At 49.3% G+C, this 18726-nt stretch overlaps 2 protein-coding genes and 2 non-coding genes across 8 annotated transcripts; 2 read left to right on the top strand and 2 right to left on the bottom strand.

The window, feature by feature from the left end:
- Positions 1–202: 202 nt before the first annotated feature.
- On the top strand, positions 203–285 carry TRNAL-CAG. The gene has a single exon. It is a non-coding gene; the product is annotated as a tRNA-Leu (tRNA).
- A 133-nt stretch (positions 286–418) lies between these two features.
- TRNAL-CAG lies at positions 419–501 on the bottom strand. Its single transcript has one exon. It is a non-coding gene; the product is annotated as a tRNA-Leu (tRNA).
- A 1078-nt stretch (positions 502–1579) lies between these two features.
- Positions 1580–4508, bottom strand: THAP11 (THAP domain containing 11). The gene has a single exon (XM_027716205.2). The coding sequence runs from the start codon at positions 4425–4427 to the stop codon at positions 3690–3692; it is 738 nt and encodes a 245-aa protein (XP_027572006.1). The 5' UTR covers positions 4428–4508; the 3' UTR covers positions 1580–3689.
- Positions 4509–4593: 85 nt separating this feature from the next.
- CENPT (centromere protein T) lies at positions 4594–18555 on the top strand. 5 transcript variants are annotated; one of them, XM_039380838.1, is made up of 15 exons: positions 4594–4731; positions 5235–5361; positions 5892–5985; positions 6162–6295; positions 7292–7325; positions 8399–8541; positions 8998–9426; positions 10216–10413; positions 12213–12389; positions 13119–13319; positions 13602–13685; positions 13916–14006; positions 15307–15471; positions 16315–16419; positions 17647–18133. In XM_039380838.1, exons 1-15 carry the CDS (start codon positions 4657–4659, stop codon positions 17720–17722), a joined length of 2133 nt encoding a protein of 710 aa, XP_039236772.1. In that variant the 5' UTR covers positions 4594–4656; the 3' UTR covers positions 17723–18133. The 5 variants fall into 5 exon arrangements, with proteins under 5 accessions (XP_039236772.1, XP_039236771.1, XP_039236773.1 ...); XM_039380837.1 differs by lacking the exon at positions 17647–18133 and adding an exon at positions 18150–18555 and having other exon boundaries at positions 4598–4731; XM_039380841.1 differs by lacking the exons at positions 4594–4731; positions 17647–18133 and adding exons at positions 4782–5058; positions 18150–18555.
- Positions 18556–18726: the final 171 nt, after the last annotated feature.

Below are 18726 nucleotides of genomic sequence, written 5' to 3'. Positions count from 1 at the left end.
TTCTCCAGCCTATCCAGGTGCCTGTGGGTAGCAGCAGGACCCTCTGGACTATTATCCCCTCCTCCCCGTTGGTGTCATCACGGAGGTCGTTACCGGAGACGTTACCCGGGGCTGGACCCGGTATCACCCCCGGCCCCGCCCGGCCCCCACACGGCGTCCGGGGGATGATGGGACCCGGCTCGGGGAAGCGCAGCGGCGGCAGGTCAGGATGGCCGAGCGGTCTAAGGCGCTGCGTTCAGGTCGCAGTCTCCCCTGGAGGCGTGGGTTCGAATCCCACTTCTGACAGCTCCTTTTGCGCCGCCCGGCGCCCTGTTTTGGCTGGGAGGAGGCGGGAGCCTCATTAAAATAAACGACGCGCCCCAATTAAAAACAATTAACCGACGGAAAGGGACGAGCGCAGCGCAAAAGAGCAACCAGTTGTCAGAAGTGGGATTCGAACCCACGCCTCCAGGGGAGACTGCGACCTGAACGCAGCGCCTTAGACCGCTCGGCCATCCTGACACCGCTGAACACCCCCCCGGCCCCGCCGTACACGGCCCGGACCCCGCGGCTCGGGGCCCACCGGGAATGTGTCGCCCTCCCGGGGCCCGGCGGTGGGCGCGGGCAGCCCCCCGGCCGCGGTGGCAACACTCACAGAACCACAGCGTATCCTGGGCGGGGAGGGACCCGTAGGGATCACCCAGTCCAGCTCCCGGCCCTGCACAGGACACCCCCAACAATCCCACCCTGTCCCTGAGAGCGTTGCCCAAACGCTCCTTGAGCTCTGCCAGGGCTGCTGCTGGGACTTCCCCGGGGAGTCTGTTCAGTGCCCGACCACCCTCTGGGTGAAGAACCTCTTCCCAATATCCTAAAATCTAAACCTCTCCTGGCACAGCTCCAGCTGTTCCCTGGGGTCCTGTCACAGAGGGCAGAGATCGGAGCTGCCCCTCCACTGCTTCTCGTGAAGAAGCTGCAGCCCACAGTGAGCTCTGCCCTCAGTCTCCTCTTCTCCAGGCTGAACAAGCCAAGAGACCTCAGCCACTCCTTGTACGGCTTCCCCTCTAGACCCTTCACCATCTTTGGATGCTCCCTAAAAGCTTTATAGCCTTCTTATACTGCGGTGCCCAAATCTACCCCCAGGAGTCAAGGTGAGGCTGCACCAGCACTGAGCAGAGTAGGACAATCCCCTCCGCAGTCCCGCAGCTTCATTTAACAATTCCCAGTTCAACTCAAAAAATGTGACAGTTGAGCCACAGCTGAAATTTTTTGCTGCTTACAATTGTTGGAGACTGGAGGCTTCCCTTCCTCCTGTCTAAGGCATGATGGAGGAAGGAGAAGGCATGGCCCTCCATGAACCAGCCTAAGGTAGGGGAGAGCTTGCATGTACTTTCTTTGAAATCGTAATTCCACATCCCAAAGTCCCTGTTTTCAGATTGCTTTAGAGCTATTAGACTCAGACTCCTCTTCCTCACCCTACATGAGTGTAAAGATATTCCTGCTGTTCCAGCCATCGAGTTCTTGAGGAATGACAAAGAGAAAACAAGACACAGCTGCCAACCTTTCAGAAATACATATATCCACCACACGGAGACGGGAAACGTAAGAAAACAAAATATACTTTATTAAAATTAAGCATGTTAGCACCTCAGTGTAACCTGGAGAAGTCAAACAGTCCAGCAGGTAACCAGTCCAGCAGGCCAAATGGCTGAACATCCTGAAGTGCATCCCAATGGTAAAAAAGTACCATGACTGTCACGACATGCACATTCTCAACACTCTAGGATGCACAACCGGCCTCGTTTGTCAGGAGGGATGTTGTGCTGCCTATTGTCTTGATGGCAGCATCTATATCTGCTGGACCAATCTCATATGTTAAATCCAATGTTGGAGCAAGTATCTGCTTGTCCTACAGTAAAGAAACCAAAACAACAAGCCAAACCAACCAAACAGAAAAACTGCTGCTAACTCGACTCGCAGAAAAATCAGTGTAGCATGGAGCTGGAGAGCTACAGATTGGAGAGAATAAATTAAAATGAAATAACAGGAAGTACTTAGTACATGGATAGACATGAAGTATCCTTACAGTTGACCATCCAACTTGGCACACAATAGAAAAATGACCCATGCATCACATAGCAGGCTGGGACAGCCTGGAGCTGAACAGGCTCCAGGATCAAAAGAGAAACCTCTGGCTACCAAACCCCACAGTGCCCTTTTGTTCGGTCCTACACAGTGTTGAAGCTGATGGTTGTAAAGCTACATTAGCCAGTGTTACAAAGATTACATAATTTCAAACTAAAGATACTTTTTACACTTAGAAAATACCTCTATAAAATTCAGTAAAAGTGACATCCCAATCCACCGAGTGCAACACACTCGGGTTCCAGAAGGATCTCACAGACCCAGGAAACCCCTGGGCACTCCTCGCTGGAAGGTGAATGCGGGCACAGTGTGGTGAAGTGCCTTTTGTTCTCAACATCCATTGTCATCGATGCATCGCCACAAGGCTCTGCTGGGGCACCAGATACTCTCCTCCTCCTCCTCCTCCAGGGTGCTGAGGTATCTGTTCCACCAGCTAAGCTGGAACTAATAACCAACCCAAACTTGTGGCCTTGCTACCCTCACTCCACCCTCTTTCTAGCCAACGCTGATTTGGTTTCCTGTCGCAGAAAGTGAGGGGACTGATGCTGGCTAGAAACAGAAACTACACAATCATTCCACATAGATTTGTTACAATACTCTTAAATCTTGGTTTAGAACACGCAAGCAGGTTTCAGTATGGTCTTGCCTAATGTACAGATTATTAGTCATGCCAACTAGTTGAGGACTAGACAGCAAAGGTTTGCAACCACTGCAGGTGAACTCGCTTCGCTTCTGTTTCATCCCGGTTCTCTGAACGAAAGCCAAGGATTAAAATTCCAACGTGTTACAAAGCCTCCGTTTCATTAGAAGGAGTCTTAAGCCAATGAGATAAACTACAGCTGTCAAATGCCACCGGGTTCCTTGTCCCAGTCTGTAATCCTTCCTAGTGCCGAGAGCATCGAGAAGCCCGTAACGAACACGCACGCGCTGCGGAGAAAGCAGAAACTACAAGGTACAAGAGCACTCTTTAATCTGGGGGTTCTGTCACGCCAGGGACAGCAGTCTGTTATGGCATCAGTAATTTACTGAAGGAACACATCACCCTGAGAGGGTTTCTAAAGCTTTCCTCGTGCCTCCGCCGAGCGAGGCCGGACGCGGCATCACCGGTCATTCCTATGGCGGGTGCAGTGCCCGGGCAGTCGGACACGCCTTCTCCAGGGTAGTGTTGCTGTTACCTCACTCGGTACAGAGCGAGTTTGTTTGTTTGCCGAAAACTGATATCCTGCATCCACTCAGTGTAGGATGACGGCTCGGGCCCCAGCCACGCTACGAGCAGCGCGATCCGACACTGCCGACACAGAGCGGGTTTGACGGGCCTGGTGTGAGGTGACAACATCGGGGGTAACGTCGGGGTGATAACGGGGCTGGGCACCAAGCTGATCCAGCCCAGGCAGGGCAATCCGATGGCGAGGGCTCGCCCGGCTGGGGGCCGCTGTGGCGCGGGCGGGAGGGAGCGGGCAGCGACAGCCGGGGGCTGAGGGGCCGCGGTCCATCCCACCCCCGCCCTGCCCGGCACCTCTCCGAGGGCGGCGGGGACTCTGGGACGGAGAGCCCCGCGCCGGGCGCCCTCAGAGGCCGTGGCGCTTGCGGGTGCCGGCGCTGGCGGCGTGGAGCAGCCGGTCCTTCTCGCGGATCTCCTCGCGGAGCTGGGCCTCGGCCAGGCGCAGGCGGCGGATGCTGCCCTTCATCTCCTTCATCTTCACCTCCAGCAGCGCGATGATGTCGCGCTGCTCGTTCAGCTTCCTCAGCAGCTCCTCCGACGTGGTGCCCGACGACAGCGAGTACGAGTGGTCGGGGGGGCCGCCCTCCGCCTGGCTCTCCTCCCCCGCCGCCGCCGCCGCCACCACCGGCACCGGCACCGGCAGCCGCGCGGGGATGGGCCCGACGGTGTCGGCGGCCCCGAGCTCCACCTGCACCGTCAGGTCGATGGGCTTCACGTCCTCGGCCGCGCCCCCTGCAGGGGCCTCGGCGGCGGCGGCGGGGCCCGGCGGGGCGGCGGCGGCGGCGGCGGCGGGGCGGGGGCGCCGGGCCCGCTGAGCCTTGCGCTCGTTGACGCCGCGCAGCGGGAAGATGGTGGGCACCCGCACCAGGTAGGACTTGCGGCCGCCCTGGAAGTGCTCGCTGCAGACGCGGTGGCCCGTGGTGGGCTGGAAGGTGCTGAAGCAGCCGCTGACGCCCGCCCGGGAGACGTTCTTGAGCCAGAGGCGCCGCAGCTCCTCGTCCTTGGGGAAGGTGTAGAAGTGCAGCGCCTTGTCGCGGTGCGAGTTGTTGTAGCAGCCCGGCACGCAGCAGGTGAAGCCCGGCATGGCCTCGCGGGGCCGGGGGACGCCCGCGGCGCCCGGGGCGAGCGGCCCCGCCGAACTACAGCTCCCACAAGGCCCGCGCGGCCCCCGCCGCCGCCGCCGCCGCCGCCGCCCCGGAACTACGCGGGCCACAATGCACCGCGGCGCCGGCGGAACTACCCGCCCCACACTGCGCCGCGGGCCCGCTCTCGCGAGAGACGGCGGGAGGCGGGAGGCGCGTAACGGTCCCGCCATGGCTGACAGGCGGGCCCGGCGCCGGCCCGGCCTCAGGAGCAGCGGCCGCCACACGGCGCAGGCGGCGGCACAGGTGCCCCGGGGGGGAAGAGGAGAGGGAGGGAAAGAAAGAAAGAAAGTAAGAAAGAAAGACAGGAGAGCCGCTGTCCAGCGGGGCTCGCCGGGCGTCGCCCGCCGGGTCGCGCTCGGTGTGAGGGACGAGCGAGCCCCTCGCCCTTGTTCGCCTTTACGTGCGGGAAATGGGCCGACCGCCCTGAGTGTCGCGCTTGCCGAGCAGCCAGGCCCGTCGCGGCTGTGCTCTGAGGCCCCTCGGGATTTCGTCCGCAGGAGGGTTGTGCGTTGGAACCCGCCCCGGTGACACCCCGAGCTGAATTGCCTCCCGTCCGCGCGTGAAGTGCCGGTATTGTCAAAAAGAAGACGTGCACGATTTCTGTTTGGGAATTTGGAAAAATGTTTCCCGTTAGCCGGCGTGTGTTGTCATTAGAAGATGGATGGTGGATGCTTTTGATGCTGCGATCTTTTTTTTTAATGGTGGAAATACTGGTTTTGAATTGCTTGTCTCTGATTTCTGTCTAGACTGGATCAAATCCAGGGAACGACAGTAATTCTCGCAGAAGGACCTTGGGGCAGCGGAGACTGAGAGTGTTCCCAGACCCTGACAATGACACACCACGGGTTATGCTCAAGAGAGTCATCCAGACCCGTAAGTATCTTTTTTCAGGAGAACTGAGAACAGAAAGACAGTGTTTTGGTGGAGCTGAGAGCAGAGGTTGTTCCTTGGTAGCCCGTTATCCTTACCCTGTTATGTGGAACAGAAGTCAGACTGTTTTATGACTGATTAATGCAAGAGAGGAATCACTGCAGTTGCAGCTGAACGTGGGATAGAACTGTCTGAAAGGCCAGGCCTTGCATTGGTGAAATAGTCTTCAAAATCCTCTTCAAAATCCCCTTCACTTGGTCTTCTTATCCTGGTGACTGAGCACATAATCCTGGTGCTGCCTTTGGCTGTAGGATCAGGAGTGAGTTACAGAGGACGTGCTGCCATCTGTCACTGTTGGTTTTGTCACTGCCAGCCTTCCCAGGAGCAGAACCCGGAGAGTTTTCACCAGGTCTTTATTTTAACCCATCGATAAATGTAATTTACAGCCTGTGGTGTAGATGTGACACTCTGCTGCATTTTGGTGTTCTTGCTGGATTGAATTGTGGAAAGGAAATGTTTTGGTTTGTTGGCAGAACCTCAAGTTTCACCTCTGAAACCTCGGATATCTAACCATGAAGGCACAGAAGAAGCTAGTCCAGAACTCCCATCTAAGAGGGTTTCCAGCATGTAAGTGATTTGTTTTTTAAATATAATTTTTACATTTATTATATGCCAGGTATGGCTGCAGCTCCTATGGTGGGACTGGGGAGCAGAACTTCTGTACTTGTGCTTCAGTGATCAAAATTGCATCCTGTCAGGTGGGGTTTTCCAAAATGCCTCTCCAGCTTGGTTTGTTTTGGTAGGGGGGAGTTGCAGCTGCCAGACCTTGCTGCTGAAGACACATTTGTCACTGTGTTCCATTTGAATAAGAAAAGAAAGAAAGTCAGCATTTCTGAATTTGAGAGAGCAGCAGACAAACGACTTTTCCAGAACCAAGGTAAGGCTGCAGTCAAAAATTACCTTGTTCAGTGCTGTCTTTGCTGCCAACTGGTTTTCACCTCCTCCAGTCCAGTTATTAGGAGCTGCTCAGCTGGGCAGTTGTAGGTTTGGAATCCTGATTGCAGCATCTCATGCAAAGGGGATATTGGAGAAGGTAAACCCCCTCCCTTCTATCAAATTTAAAATAAGCCTTTCTGAGCCAATTTCCAGGCTCTGCCCTGACTGTATATAAACTTCTTGACTACTTTTGCAACTTGGTGCTTTTTGAGTTTTGAAGTGTCTCCAAAGGAAGCAATCCCTGACTTCCTCTCAATTCCAAAAACTTTAAAATACAAGCAGCTGCATACCTTTCATTGCAGTTATATCAGATAAGTTACAAAGTTCTTGTTTGAGGGAAGAAAAACTCTCATAGGTTTGTAAAAGATAATGTTTTATACTGGACTGAATCTTCCCTTTAAACATAAACTTGCAAATTTGGCAAATACAACTTTCATTTCAGTTGCAGTTTGCCAGAGGCAGATAAAAGCCCTCCTCTTAGTGTATGTATCCTATGGGAGTAGCAACTGGAGTGGAACTCAAGGGAGGAACTCAGCTCCAGGTTACAGATACCAGTACCTCAGCTCTGAATTACAGACTCTGTGCCTGTGTGTACATGAGTTCCACTTTCTTCTAAAGCTCCAGATGCACTTGTTTGGGTTGGTTGCTGTGAATGTGGTAAAATTTAAATTATTGAATCTGAGGGTATGTGCCATGTTAAATTTTCTTTGAAATAACTGTTTCCTATCCTTTCAGAAATTGCTTATTGGCTTTCTAATGCTCAGTTCTGAAATGTAGACAAGAAGTAATGAAGTGAACCTGTCTTCTAATTCTGTTTGCACTTATGTGAGGACTGTAGCATGACTGGCTCTGGAAAGAGGAGGGTCCATTGGGGTGTTCCTGTAGCCCAGTGTGTAGAGGGTAATTTCTCAACTAATGTGTCACCACCTTTTTCTAGCTCAGTCAACGCTGGACAACACGACTTTGTTTCGGTGAGTAATTTAAAATGTCTTAACTTCTGGCTGTCCTGAGTCTAGCTGCTTTCTTTTTTGATCACACCTGGAGCTGTGAAGAACAGTACAGATACCTGGGTTCATGATAAAGACCCGTGTTGGCAGTAACAAAACCATCCCTCTCTGCTGATGGAATTTGAAGGTGTCGCACCACACACAGAAATTGTGGCTCTGCTCTGTATGCCCAGCGTGGTCTTGTATTAGTAGCTCGTGTTTCCAACAATAACTCAGTACAAAATAGAAAATTATCCTTGCCTGTTAATTGTCTCATCTCATCAGTTGCATCTATGCAGTATTTTCTGGACTTTTGAAGTTTTTTAGCAGGTCAAAGAACTTTCTTGTGTTGCCTGTGTTCTTTGCAAGTGGGCAGCACGTTTGCAAAGTCAGCACGTTATTTCGCCTTTCTCACTGCAGCCCTTGCCTTTGGTGCCACACAAGGTGCTTCTTGGGGCTGAATTCCATACTTTCTGTCTTTGTTGAAGCCTCTGAACCCCCCTTTTGATTGGGCTGCCTAGAGAAAGGGACAGGAGGTAATTGAGAATGGTCAGTGTCCAGGGTGCAAAATATGTACAGTGAGAAACATCTTTTCCTGTGCTTTACATGTTGCTATCTTAGCTCCCATCTCAGAACAGTCACAGCGTGTTGGTAGCTGTACTTTGGGGTGATCATTGACACTAAGCAGCTTCTTAAACTTGCTCTGAAGTCCTCCTACCACCCTGCTGTCATCTCAAACATCTGCTCTCCCTTTTTTTTTTTTTTTGTTATTTAAAATTTTTAAAAGTTCTGACCCTTTTGTCAGCTGTAGTGTTGCAGTGTCTCAGGGAGGCTGTAAAACAGTGTTTCCTGATACATATCCTGATGATACATATCCTGATGCTGGCTGATACTGTGAAATTAAACCAGTTGTTTTAAGACTGACATTTAATCCTCAAGGCTTTTTTTGTGGGAAATTCCTCCTGGCTTTGTCATATATCTCGCTGTTAGTACCATCATTCCTGTAGTCTGAGGGGGTGTGATGCTGACAAATGATTTCTTCCCTCCTGTTTCTACAGATCCCTCCGTATGTCTGTTGGTTCCTTGATGGCCCCGGACACTGTTGAGAAGAGGGGTTTGCTCCGGAGGCCGAGGAACCGCAAAGCCATTGACATGGAAGCTTTCGAGGGCGGAGTGGAACAGAACATGCTGAAGAGCAATGGTTCCTTTTGTGTTGTTATTTCTCTTTTGGGAGGAAGGGCCTCTCCTAAGGTGGCTTTTAGAAGCAGTTACTCAGGCGTGGCCTGTGTTTTGCAGCTATCAGGTTACTAACACGCTCACAGAGGTAGAGTGTGATTTGGGAACCGAGATTAAAATGAGGCTCTGCCTCTGTAGTTGACTCTGTGCACTTAAATGTGTGCTTTGCCCAGTTGGGTGATTTAAATCACACGAATTGTTTGCCATCATCTTCATCTGTGGGTACTGGGGTTTCTACAGTTTGGGAAAGTTGGGGGCACTGAAGTGGGGTCATGCAGGTTCAGTGTTTGATCTGTTGAGGATGAGTAAGATTTGGTTGAATGACTTAGATTTTGAACGATGCAAGTCCTGGTAATAAAGAGTGTCCCTATGACCTTGAACAGTTTTTCACATAAAACTTGTTTTAAAACTTTCTGAACAGCACAGAACTATCTTGTGGACTTGCAGTCCGCGTCTGGGATCCGAACAACCATGATGACAAGTGATGCAGAGATCGTGCTGAACAACACGGAGCTCTTTGTTCAGCCTCAGCTGAATGAACGGAGCCAAAATAAACTTTCTGCTCTTGGACCCCAGCTGTCACATTCCAAAACTCCAGCACAGAGGAGCAAGATTTCTGATGCAGCTCAAGACACAGCAGGGCCGGAGGGTCTGGTATCCGGTGTGGGCACAGACGAGGGAAGGACACAAAGACATTCCGAGAACTCGGGCCTTGATCAGGAGCACATTGACAGAATGGCTCCTGTATCTCCAGGAACACCTGCAAACCAGCGAGAAGATCAGCAAGATGGTTCCCAGCAGAGTAACCCAGTGGAGCAGGTTTCTGTTCATGAAGAGGAGGTGGCTGGCTGTGAGTACTGTGGATTAGGACTTGAGCTTAACAGAGATGATATGTAGGACATGTAGACAGATGTGGAAAAAATCTCAGGAAGTTACAAGGCTAGACCTTTACTCTGGTGTGGTCACTTACTTGTCACAGCTTCCTTGTCTCCTGGGCTTTAAAAATCCCTTGGACAGAGGTAGTAGCCTCCCTGGTCACTCTGTACCAATGCTTTGCCAGTTTTTCCCTGGTGTCTGGTACCTCTCTTCACCCTTCATTTCCCTGGAAATCCCTTGTCCTGGCTATGTAAATGGGAACATGTTTTCCTCATATTGCTTGGACCAGGCAAAAGTTGTTTTGAAAGGACAAGGGAAGGCATGAACAGAAAGCAGTTAGTTGCTCTGAAGAGTCCAATGTCAGGCATTTTTAGGACAAAAGGATAGATAATGCAGAGAAAAGTGTGGAGGATGTGGACTAGGGGACTGGATGAAATGAGGGGAAGATGAGGGGGAGTGAGCATATCTTAAAGATGCTGGAGTTAGTAAGGCAATAATGTCAGATATTAATGGTGACCTAGTTCTGTTTTACCAAAGGAGGCTGCTCTCAGTGTTGCTCCTCAGGGTGAACTGAAAAACAGTTGCAAGGATTTTTCCAACTGGTTCCTAAGGTACATTGTGAGCTCTCTAAACTGCTTCAAGTAAAGGAAGAGTGTTTTTTTGGGTTGTCTTTCTCTCCCTGCTTGGTGGTTTTTTTTACTTATGAGGAAAGCTAAAGGAAAGTTTAAAAAGATACTAGGGACACATTAATTCTCTGTTTTAGCTGTTTGTAGATTGAGCTCCTCTCTGTCATCCAGAAGTTCAAGTAAATATTTGGGATCCCCAGTCACTCTAAATTATTCCAGCATGTCTTTGAGAGAAGTTGTGTCCCAAATAATTGAAGATCTAGAAGTAAGTGATTCGGAAGAAGAGATGATTAATACAGTGAATGGAGTGGAACAGGAAAAGCTTTTCAGAGAGGGTAAGAAGTGCATTCAGTGTTGCAAGGGAACGGAGTATAATCTGATTCAAGGTTTTTCAGGTGACTCTCAGAGTAAAGTAAGACTTTATTGTGCAGTAGATGCTGGAGAGAATTTAATTCAAATCGTATCAGAGATGCTGGGCATTTCTAGACAAGCTTTCCAGAAGTGGGCTGTGACTTGCTCATGTGCTTCCTTGCCAGTATTTGCTTTGTTCACTGGGACTGCAAGTGGAATTAAGATTAATATGTTTTGATAGCTCTGTAGTACTGCTCACCTTCCCATGGGAAAGATGTAGAGCTCCCTCTTGGCAAGGAATACCTCTGGCTGATCACTCTTTCTTTGTGTACATTTTACTGCTCTACTGTATTTATTTAGGCCATGTTGGCCATTATCTTTCTCCAGTACTAACCAGCATCTTCTGCCCTTAAACCAAGGGATTGAAGGCTGCCCTCACTTAAGTAATAAAGGTTGTCACTGGTAGGTTGGGCCTTAGTACCTCCTGTTCCTGGAAGACAGCAAGTCGTGGAAGTTTCCTGCTTCCACAGGCACATTTTTGGTTTTCTCTTTGCCTTAGAATAAGCCGTTAGAAACACTGCTGGGGGTGGCTGGTGTTACCCGTTCAGTACATAAAGCTTTGGGTAGGTGTGGACACAGGTTCCTGTGTTCTGCTGAATTTCATTGTCACAGGAGGTATTGCTACAAGCAGCAAAGTGCAGAAATCAGTAAAAATTATGGTTGAATCTGTCAACAGCATCTGGTACTCCACTGTTATCCCAGCAGTGATCCAGCAGGGTGAGAGAATCACTGCTGCCTGTCTGCCCAAGGAGGCTTAGTGTCATGTTGAGCTTTTATCTTCTCACAAAGCTGGTTAATATTTCTCTTCACTTTAGGCCCTGCATTGGTGTGGGCAGCCCAGTCATTCTGGTTGGTGAGATTGGTATAACTGATTTTCGCACCACCTTTGGCCAGATTTCCTTGTCCCCTTCACTTGGGCTTGGGGCTCCTGGGCCTTGAAAAACTTGTACTTTTGAGTGTGAAAACTCCCAGTTAGTGGAGAGGATGGTAAAAATTCACTTTGACAGCTTCTGGTTCTGGACTCAGCTAAGATTTACAAACTCTTCCGCAAGTGATGATGCTGTGAGAGTGCCCAGATTTCTCCAAGTAATTACCTGTGCTGGAATTGAGCTACATGATAACAGACGTGTGGACTATAGATTTAGTGTGCAGGAAAAAGGAATACTTGAGTACTGTTTGGCACTTCAGTAGCTAAAGTTTTTAAAGACATGCAAGTCAAGTGTCCATATATTTCTCCTCATCCTGCCTGCCAGAGGCTTGTCTGGGATGGTTAAAACCACTGCTAGGCATTCTTCTTCTTACAATGGAATATATCTCTTACAAAGCTGTTATTCAGAAAAACTGAGGAAATGAGGAGGAGAATCTGAGCACAAACTCCAAGTACTGTTAGACTTAAAGGAAAAGAAATTGGTCTTTCACACAGTCACCAGAAGTGAGAATGGCTGTAGAGATGGCAGATCTGGAAGAGTTCTGCTTACTGTAAGTAAATAAAATTTCTTCATTTGGATCTGACGTGCTCCCTAATTAGGTGGCTGTAAAGCAAACACAGGAAAGGTTGGGCATTTCTCAGCTGTAAAGGCAACTGCATCTGCTTCCCTTATTTATAGCTTATGGCTGAGTTTACTTATCACAAATACATATCAGTGGTTGTTAAACTGTGTGCAGGTGGCTGATTGGGGGATTTTTTGGTAGGTAAGATGCATGATAGAATTTCCTGTTTTAGCTGCAGAACATGGTGCGAGTGCTGGGTATTCTGAACACTTGGAGAAGGAGCTGGCTGAAGAAGCAGAATTGCAGATAACTGCAGCACAGGACAGCAGAGACAAAACAGACACAGCTCCTTCAGCAGGAGAGGGACTGGCAGAAGGCAGCGATGGACCCCACGTGTCTCCTGGGGCTGGTGAGCACAGCCCCTAATGCTGATGGTTATCTCTGATGCCAGAGACCTCCCAGGCTGCATGACTGGCATCACAGCTGGGAGAGAGACTGCACTTCCTTTGCATTCTGGAATCTGGGCTAAGTACTGGGAACATGCCAAACTGTTTTTTTCATTTTAAGCTGGAAGGCTGCGTTTTGCCCAAAGGGAAACCAAAATTGCACTGGCAGTAGTGTTTAGAAATAGGTAATTGCAGAATGCATCTTTAGTTAAAATTTACTGGTGGAAGTTCCAGGATCAGGCAAAGATTGAAAAAATTTGGAGACCTTCTGAGTGAGTTGACAAATTGGCATCTCCCAAGTTACTTTTCCTACATTGCTGGGTCTTCTGTAGTCAACATACTGCAGTGAAGGCTTTGGTATGACCTTTTGAGTTAGAAGTGCTTATTAAAGGAAGTTAATTTAAAAGGAGCTCAGATAAAAATTTCACTCAAATCTCTTGGATTTCACATTACCAAGGGCTTTTTTTCTGTGGGACCTCTGCACACCTGGATGTAGCAGAGGGAAAAGTCGAGGATTCATCAGTGCTTCAGCTTATCTGGCTTTGTGTACCAACCCTAATCCTTGCAGATGGGAAGGTAGTAGGTGGTTGTCAGGAATTGCAAGTTGGATTTCATTGCTATGAGTGCTCTGAAATTTTGTCTCTGGTACAAACTTGTTTCAGTGCTGTGTTTTTCCTGTTTTGGAAATCTAGAACATGAAACTGCCAAAGGTGTTGGAGCTGGAAGTCTGGACAGGCATTCTGATGCTCTCTCCTCATCTGAAAAATCTGGGATGAATCCATTAGAGGAAGATGATGAACAAGATGTGCTAGAGGACCAGGCTATCATGTTAGATTTGGATGATCCAGAGGAAGAGCCTGCTGAGGATGAAAGTGAACATCCTGAAAGTCAAGGTAAGAAACTTGCAGCAGTAGCAGAGGCAGTTGGAGAAATTTTTCCTTGTTATCTCTCCCTAGATTGAGGAAAAACAGGTTAATAATGTTTTTAACTGTTTAGTCCATCAGAGAGTACAGGGGAAGCTGTTGGCTGTTCTTTCTAGGGCCAGATTGTTATTGGCTCATCAGGTGCTTCAGGGACCAAGATCATCTTGTACTTGTACTCCTCTTCCAGACAGGAAGCTGCTCAGTGTTTCAGTTCTGTTAATGTTGTTTTCTTTCCTGCTCTCACTTGTTAAGAAGTGAAGAATTTCGAGAGTGAAGTTAGACAGTGCAGACTAGACTTGGAGGAAACTGCTATGGGCAGTTCCCAGCAGAGAAGAGGTGAGATGCTGATCACATGAGCCTTGGCTGGAGGGAGTTATAAAATCTGGCATTGCAGCAACCAGCAGCTGTGCTGGCTCAGGTGCTGTGGGGCCACAGCTGGAGCACAGGCAGTGTGCTCTGGGCCAGCCCTGTGGGAAGCTGGTTGGGTTTCTGCTGCTGCAGCAGCACTGGGTGCTGCAGGAGCTCTGAGAAGAGAGTTCAGTTCCTCAAGTCCTTTTTTCCCCCAGAGGTTTCCATGAAGACTCCTGCATTTGTCCGTGCTGCAGCCCACAACCCCCTGCTGTCAGCTCCTCAGGATGAAAAACCTGCTGCTCCCAAGTAAGTCTAAGGCAGTGGCCTGGCAGGAGAGTGTCTGGGGGTGTCAGTGTCCAGGGGGAAGAGCAGAGCCTGGCTTTGCCAGCTGCCCTGGGCTCTGCCAGCTGCCACAGGGAGTGAGGAGTCCTGGAGGTTTTGGATCGTCCACTGCTGCAGCAGCTGAGTAAAGGGTGAATCAAGTGAATCTTCCAGAGCAGATCTGATGCCTTCAGTATTTCCAATGAATGTTCTTGTAATATTTTCTTGTGCTGAAGGTCAAAAGCTTTCCCTAGGAATTTTTCCACTGGTGAGCTACTCTGGAACCACAGTCTGTTATGGGATGCAGAGGCCCTTGCAGATGAGGGGGAATTAGAGGTGACAAGATGCTGATCACATGGAATGACATACTTGCATCGACTGCAGAAGCCTAAAGCTGTGTGCAGTTGCCACGTGCTGACTATAAAATGAAGCTCTCTTAGAGGCAGAAAGTGAACCTGTTCTCTGCTTTACTCCAAATTAATTAACATTGACACCATCTTAACTAGAAATTCAGTGAAGCTGTATGCTTCATCAGAACTAGGGAACAGGAAGAATTTTCTAGCCCATAACTCTAGATTTTTGTTTGTCAAAGCAATAAACAAGAAGACCAAATTCTTGTGCCCACGTACAGGTGGACTGGAGAGTCAAGTGATCCATGCACTCCCTCTGTGGGTTAACCTGAGGTTCTAAGTTTTTTCTGTTGTTTTCCAGTCAGGTACTGAGTGAATCCGTGGATTTCACTTAATTCATATTACAATTTTTCCTTTTTAGAATGGGAAACGGTTGTAACTTCCTTTGGAGTTACAGTCTTGTTTAAGGGGGAAAAAACCCAAACAACCAATCAAACCCCACAGAATAAACCCACTGAAGTTTGCAGTAGTGTAGAATTGTATTCTGCAGAGCAGCCTCCCCTGTCCACAGATACAGAGGTGACCTGTGGATGCCTCCAACTTCGTGCACTTCTGGAGAGGGAATACTCCAGGGATGCAGTGGGAACTGCAGCCATGTGTTGGAGATAACTGGGGTTTGCTGACAGTCTGTCACACAAACAGGCAGTCTCTCTGGATTGCTTCTCTCAAGGTCATGATGCCACATGAACTGTTTGCAAACTGTCCTGCCTGGGCATGAGGGTTTTGATGAATTGGGAGGGAGAAAGGATGAAGAGCACGAGGTAGTTCTTGCCCCTTCCAGTTCAGCATAAGGTTTGTCCAAACTCAGCCCGGTGTTCTCTGCATCTCCCCTGGCCTTGTTCACTTCATGTGTGAATTTTCAATTTCCCTCCAAGGTCTCTCGTGCAGCTGCTGAAGCCTAAGCAAGTTCCAGGGAGATCAGGAACGTCCCAAAGGAAACCACGGGAGCCTCAAATAGCAAGGAGTTTGATAAAGGAGGTTTTTAGCTATTTTGTAAAAATGCCAGTGACCAGAGAAGCATTCAAAATTGTTGAAAAATGGTAAGTAGCAACCAACTGTTCTTCCCACTCTTTTTTTTTTTTTTTTGTTTGTTTGTTTGTTTTTGTTTTTTTTTTTGGTTTTTTTTTTTGTTGTTGTTGTTGTTGTTATTTTATTTTATTTTATTTTATTTTCTCACCTGAAGTAATAAGCTTGTTGGAAGTGCTGCTGACAAGCTGACAGCCCTCCCTTTCCACCTGGGAAGAGTCATGGGAGATCTGAAGACAAGGGCAGAAATGTGCTAAGTGCTTTGGGCTGCTGTGTATGTATCTGTGACCAACCTGGCCTTGCAGGAGCATCTGGGTTTGTCACAAAAGGTTGTACCAGTCACAGCCTTGTTATCATTCACCATGAGCAGGATGGCTCTGGGTAATGGTCATTGTGCTGGGCACAGTGGAGGTGTCCCAGCTGTGCAGTGTTCCACTGGAGTCTGGGTTTTCTAAGCTTTTTGGATCTGTAAACCATGTTATCTTCATCGGTAAAATCTGTGGATTGTTTGAATGGTGTCACCATAAGAGCCAGTAGTCTGACTATCAGAGCTGATTTCTCTCTGACTGGTGTCAACCCCTGTTCCTGCATGTGTGGGAGGTCTGGGAGAGGTTCTGGTTGTCAGATGTGCAGCTGTTTCACACCTATCTTGGCTGTGGAGTTCCAGGGAGCCTGGGCTGAGAAGCCAAGCTTTGTTCCTGAGGTGGAGAGTTTCTTCTCCCCCGGTTTTCCCTGGCAGGCTGTGACCTGCACAACGAGCAGCTCCAGTGCAACTTGCCCTGCAGAAGTGGGGGAGCAGCTGGTGTGTTCACACAATCCACAGCCTGATTTGATTTCCCTCCCCATTCCCCCTTCAGCTCTGAGAAATACTTCAAGCAGCTGAGCAGTGATCTGGAAGCTTACACCAGCCATGCAGGGAGGAAAACAGTGGAGATGGCTGATGTAGAAATGCTCATGAGAAGGTAAAGGGTTGTTTCTTATTAACCTGCAGTAGTTTTGGGGGTGCTTTGGTAACACCTGGTTGTTGTCAGGGTGTGCACCAGCAGTAAGTATTTGCACAGTAGGTGTGGTCTCTTGTGATTGACTCTGTACGATGCCACGTGGCCACCTCTCCCAGGAGGGCATCCCTGGAATTGGGGTTTTACCCTCAATGATGATGGTGGTGGAAGGGGCAAGAGGAAGGGAGCAAGGGGTTGGGAGTGCAAGAGTCATCTGAGGAGCAATTAGCAAGAGGAGGGGGTTTTGTGCGAGGGTGAAGCAGTTACAGCTGGGAAACAGTAGAAGAGAAGTGAATGCTGAGAGTGAAGCTGGGCTGCACCGTTTCATCCCCGAGTGATCTCTTTGCTACAAGCACTTGCAGCTGACAGTGAGCATTTTCACATGCCCTGCTGTCTGTTTTGGTGACTTGCTCTTCCAAACAAAATACCCATCTTGCTGCTTCTGCATAACCTGATACTTGGGATCCAAACTGACGGTTCCTCTCCAGAGCAGGAGAAGGAGCCTCCAGCTCGGGCTGGCCTCACCTAACAGTGGCATTCCCTGCCCAGCACCTGGATGAGCTGTTCTCAGAGCTGCTTCCCTGCTCTCTGTCCTCTGGGCTCCCTCGGCTGCCCCAGCTCCTGCCTGAATTTACTTTGTCCTGTCCAAAGCACAGGGCATTTGTTCTTGGCTTGGCAGCCCTCTGTAAAACTGTGTGAAGCCTAAAACAATCCATTGCTCTTCACTGAAATTCATTACTCCAGGTGGTTATTCTTGGTCTGCACTGGAAGAGTTTCCAATGTTGATAAAGTCACCTGAGGGGTTGTGCAGGGCAGAGCTGATGACATTGGCTTAGCACAGGCCTCTGTAGGCAGAGCTGATGCTGCTGCTTAAAAAGAATGATCTGTTGCTGTTCTGATCCAGAGATTTTATTTTCCCAAGGGACAGGTGTGTGCTGAAGTTGGCATGAACAGGCTGAGAGGCACAGTGGGTTGGTTGGCCAGGTTTGAGGATTCTGTGCTCATGTTATTTCACCTTTTTCTAGATGTCTTTGTGCCTTTCCACTGCCTCCTAAAGGGATCAGGAATTGCTGCTGGTTCATGCATAAGAACAGTATTTCTGTTCCTTTTACAAGCAAAGTGTGAATAAATGCTGTGCTTTTTTCTTTCCACAAAACTGGAAGATGCTGATTTTTTTTTTTTTCATGCCAGTCAGCTAAATGGTGCACTGGAAAACTACCTGGCCTACACAGTTGGCAAATGCCAACTACCTCTGAACTGTGACTAAAGAAATCTGCTGGGTACTGAGCTATTTCTTTCAGTTACATCATTCTCTGTGTGTTTTCAAACGGTGGTAAAATTTATCCCCTGGTAGGTGGGTTGTGAATTTAAAAAGCAGTGAGCCTCTGCTTTGGTACAGATCAATATAGATGAATTATCCCCGTGATGAACAGAGGGAAGCTCTGTGGGAAGCTGCAGGAACCCTCTGGGTCTGCTTCCCTGTGTGGGCAAGCCTGGAATCTGTGCTGTGCACAGGACCTCACGACAAACTGCCTGAGAACAGGAATCTGTGCCTTCTCTGTCACAGGCAGCCACAGCATTTCAGCTGTTAAATGCAAAATCATCACCGCAAGAAAGCTTTACTCTGATGCTGAGTGGAAAGACTCTGCACTAACAGCTCTGTTTCTTCTCTGCCCTTCTCTTCTTGGCCACAGACAAGGGCTGGTGACGGACAAGATGCCGCTGAACGTGCTGATAGAGCGTCACCTCCCCCTGGAGTACAGGAAGCTCCTGATTCCAGTCGCTGTGAGTGGAAACAAAGTGATCCCCTGACGTGAAGGTGCAGCCCTGACCCCTGTGGGGTGCTCACGGTCTGCTCCCAGGGGCTGCCTCTGGGGTGTTCCATGTCCCTGCTCCCTGTGATGGTTTTCCACACGGAACCAGTCGGGCAGGGACTGCTCAACGTTCTCCTGAGCAAGGGCTGGTCGTGCTGTGGCTTTTACCCCTCCCTGCTGGGTCTCACCAGCCCTTGTTACACGCAGTTTGACTACCCATAATTTTTTATGTTACCTCTGAATACTTGTACAGCTCTGAGGAATAAAATGTCGTGTGTATTCTGCATGATGCAAGTGCTGCTTATGCCAGGGACCTGAGAGGCTGCTGCACTGTGGTGTTCAGAATGTTCCTGACAGGCCTTTAGCCGTGGTGATGCTCTTTGTGCCAACCAGGGGCTTGTGTTTGACACACCCGTGGTGGTTTCTGTGGCTCAGCCCCCCGGGGAGCCACGGTGGT

The sequence above is a fragment of the Pipra filicauda genome, unplaced genomic scaffold (assembly GCF_003945595.2).
Source record: "Pipra filicauda isolate LSUMZ 115617 unplaced genomic scaffold, ASM394559v2 scaffold205_size1947385_pilon, whole genome shotgun sequence".
In the NCBI taxonomy this organism is placed as follows: Eukaryota; Metazoa; Chordata; class Aves; order Passeriformes; family Pipridae; genus Pipra; species Pipra filicauda.
This window is presented reverse-complemented; position numbering and strand designations above follow the sequence as displayed.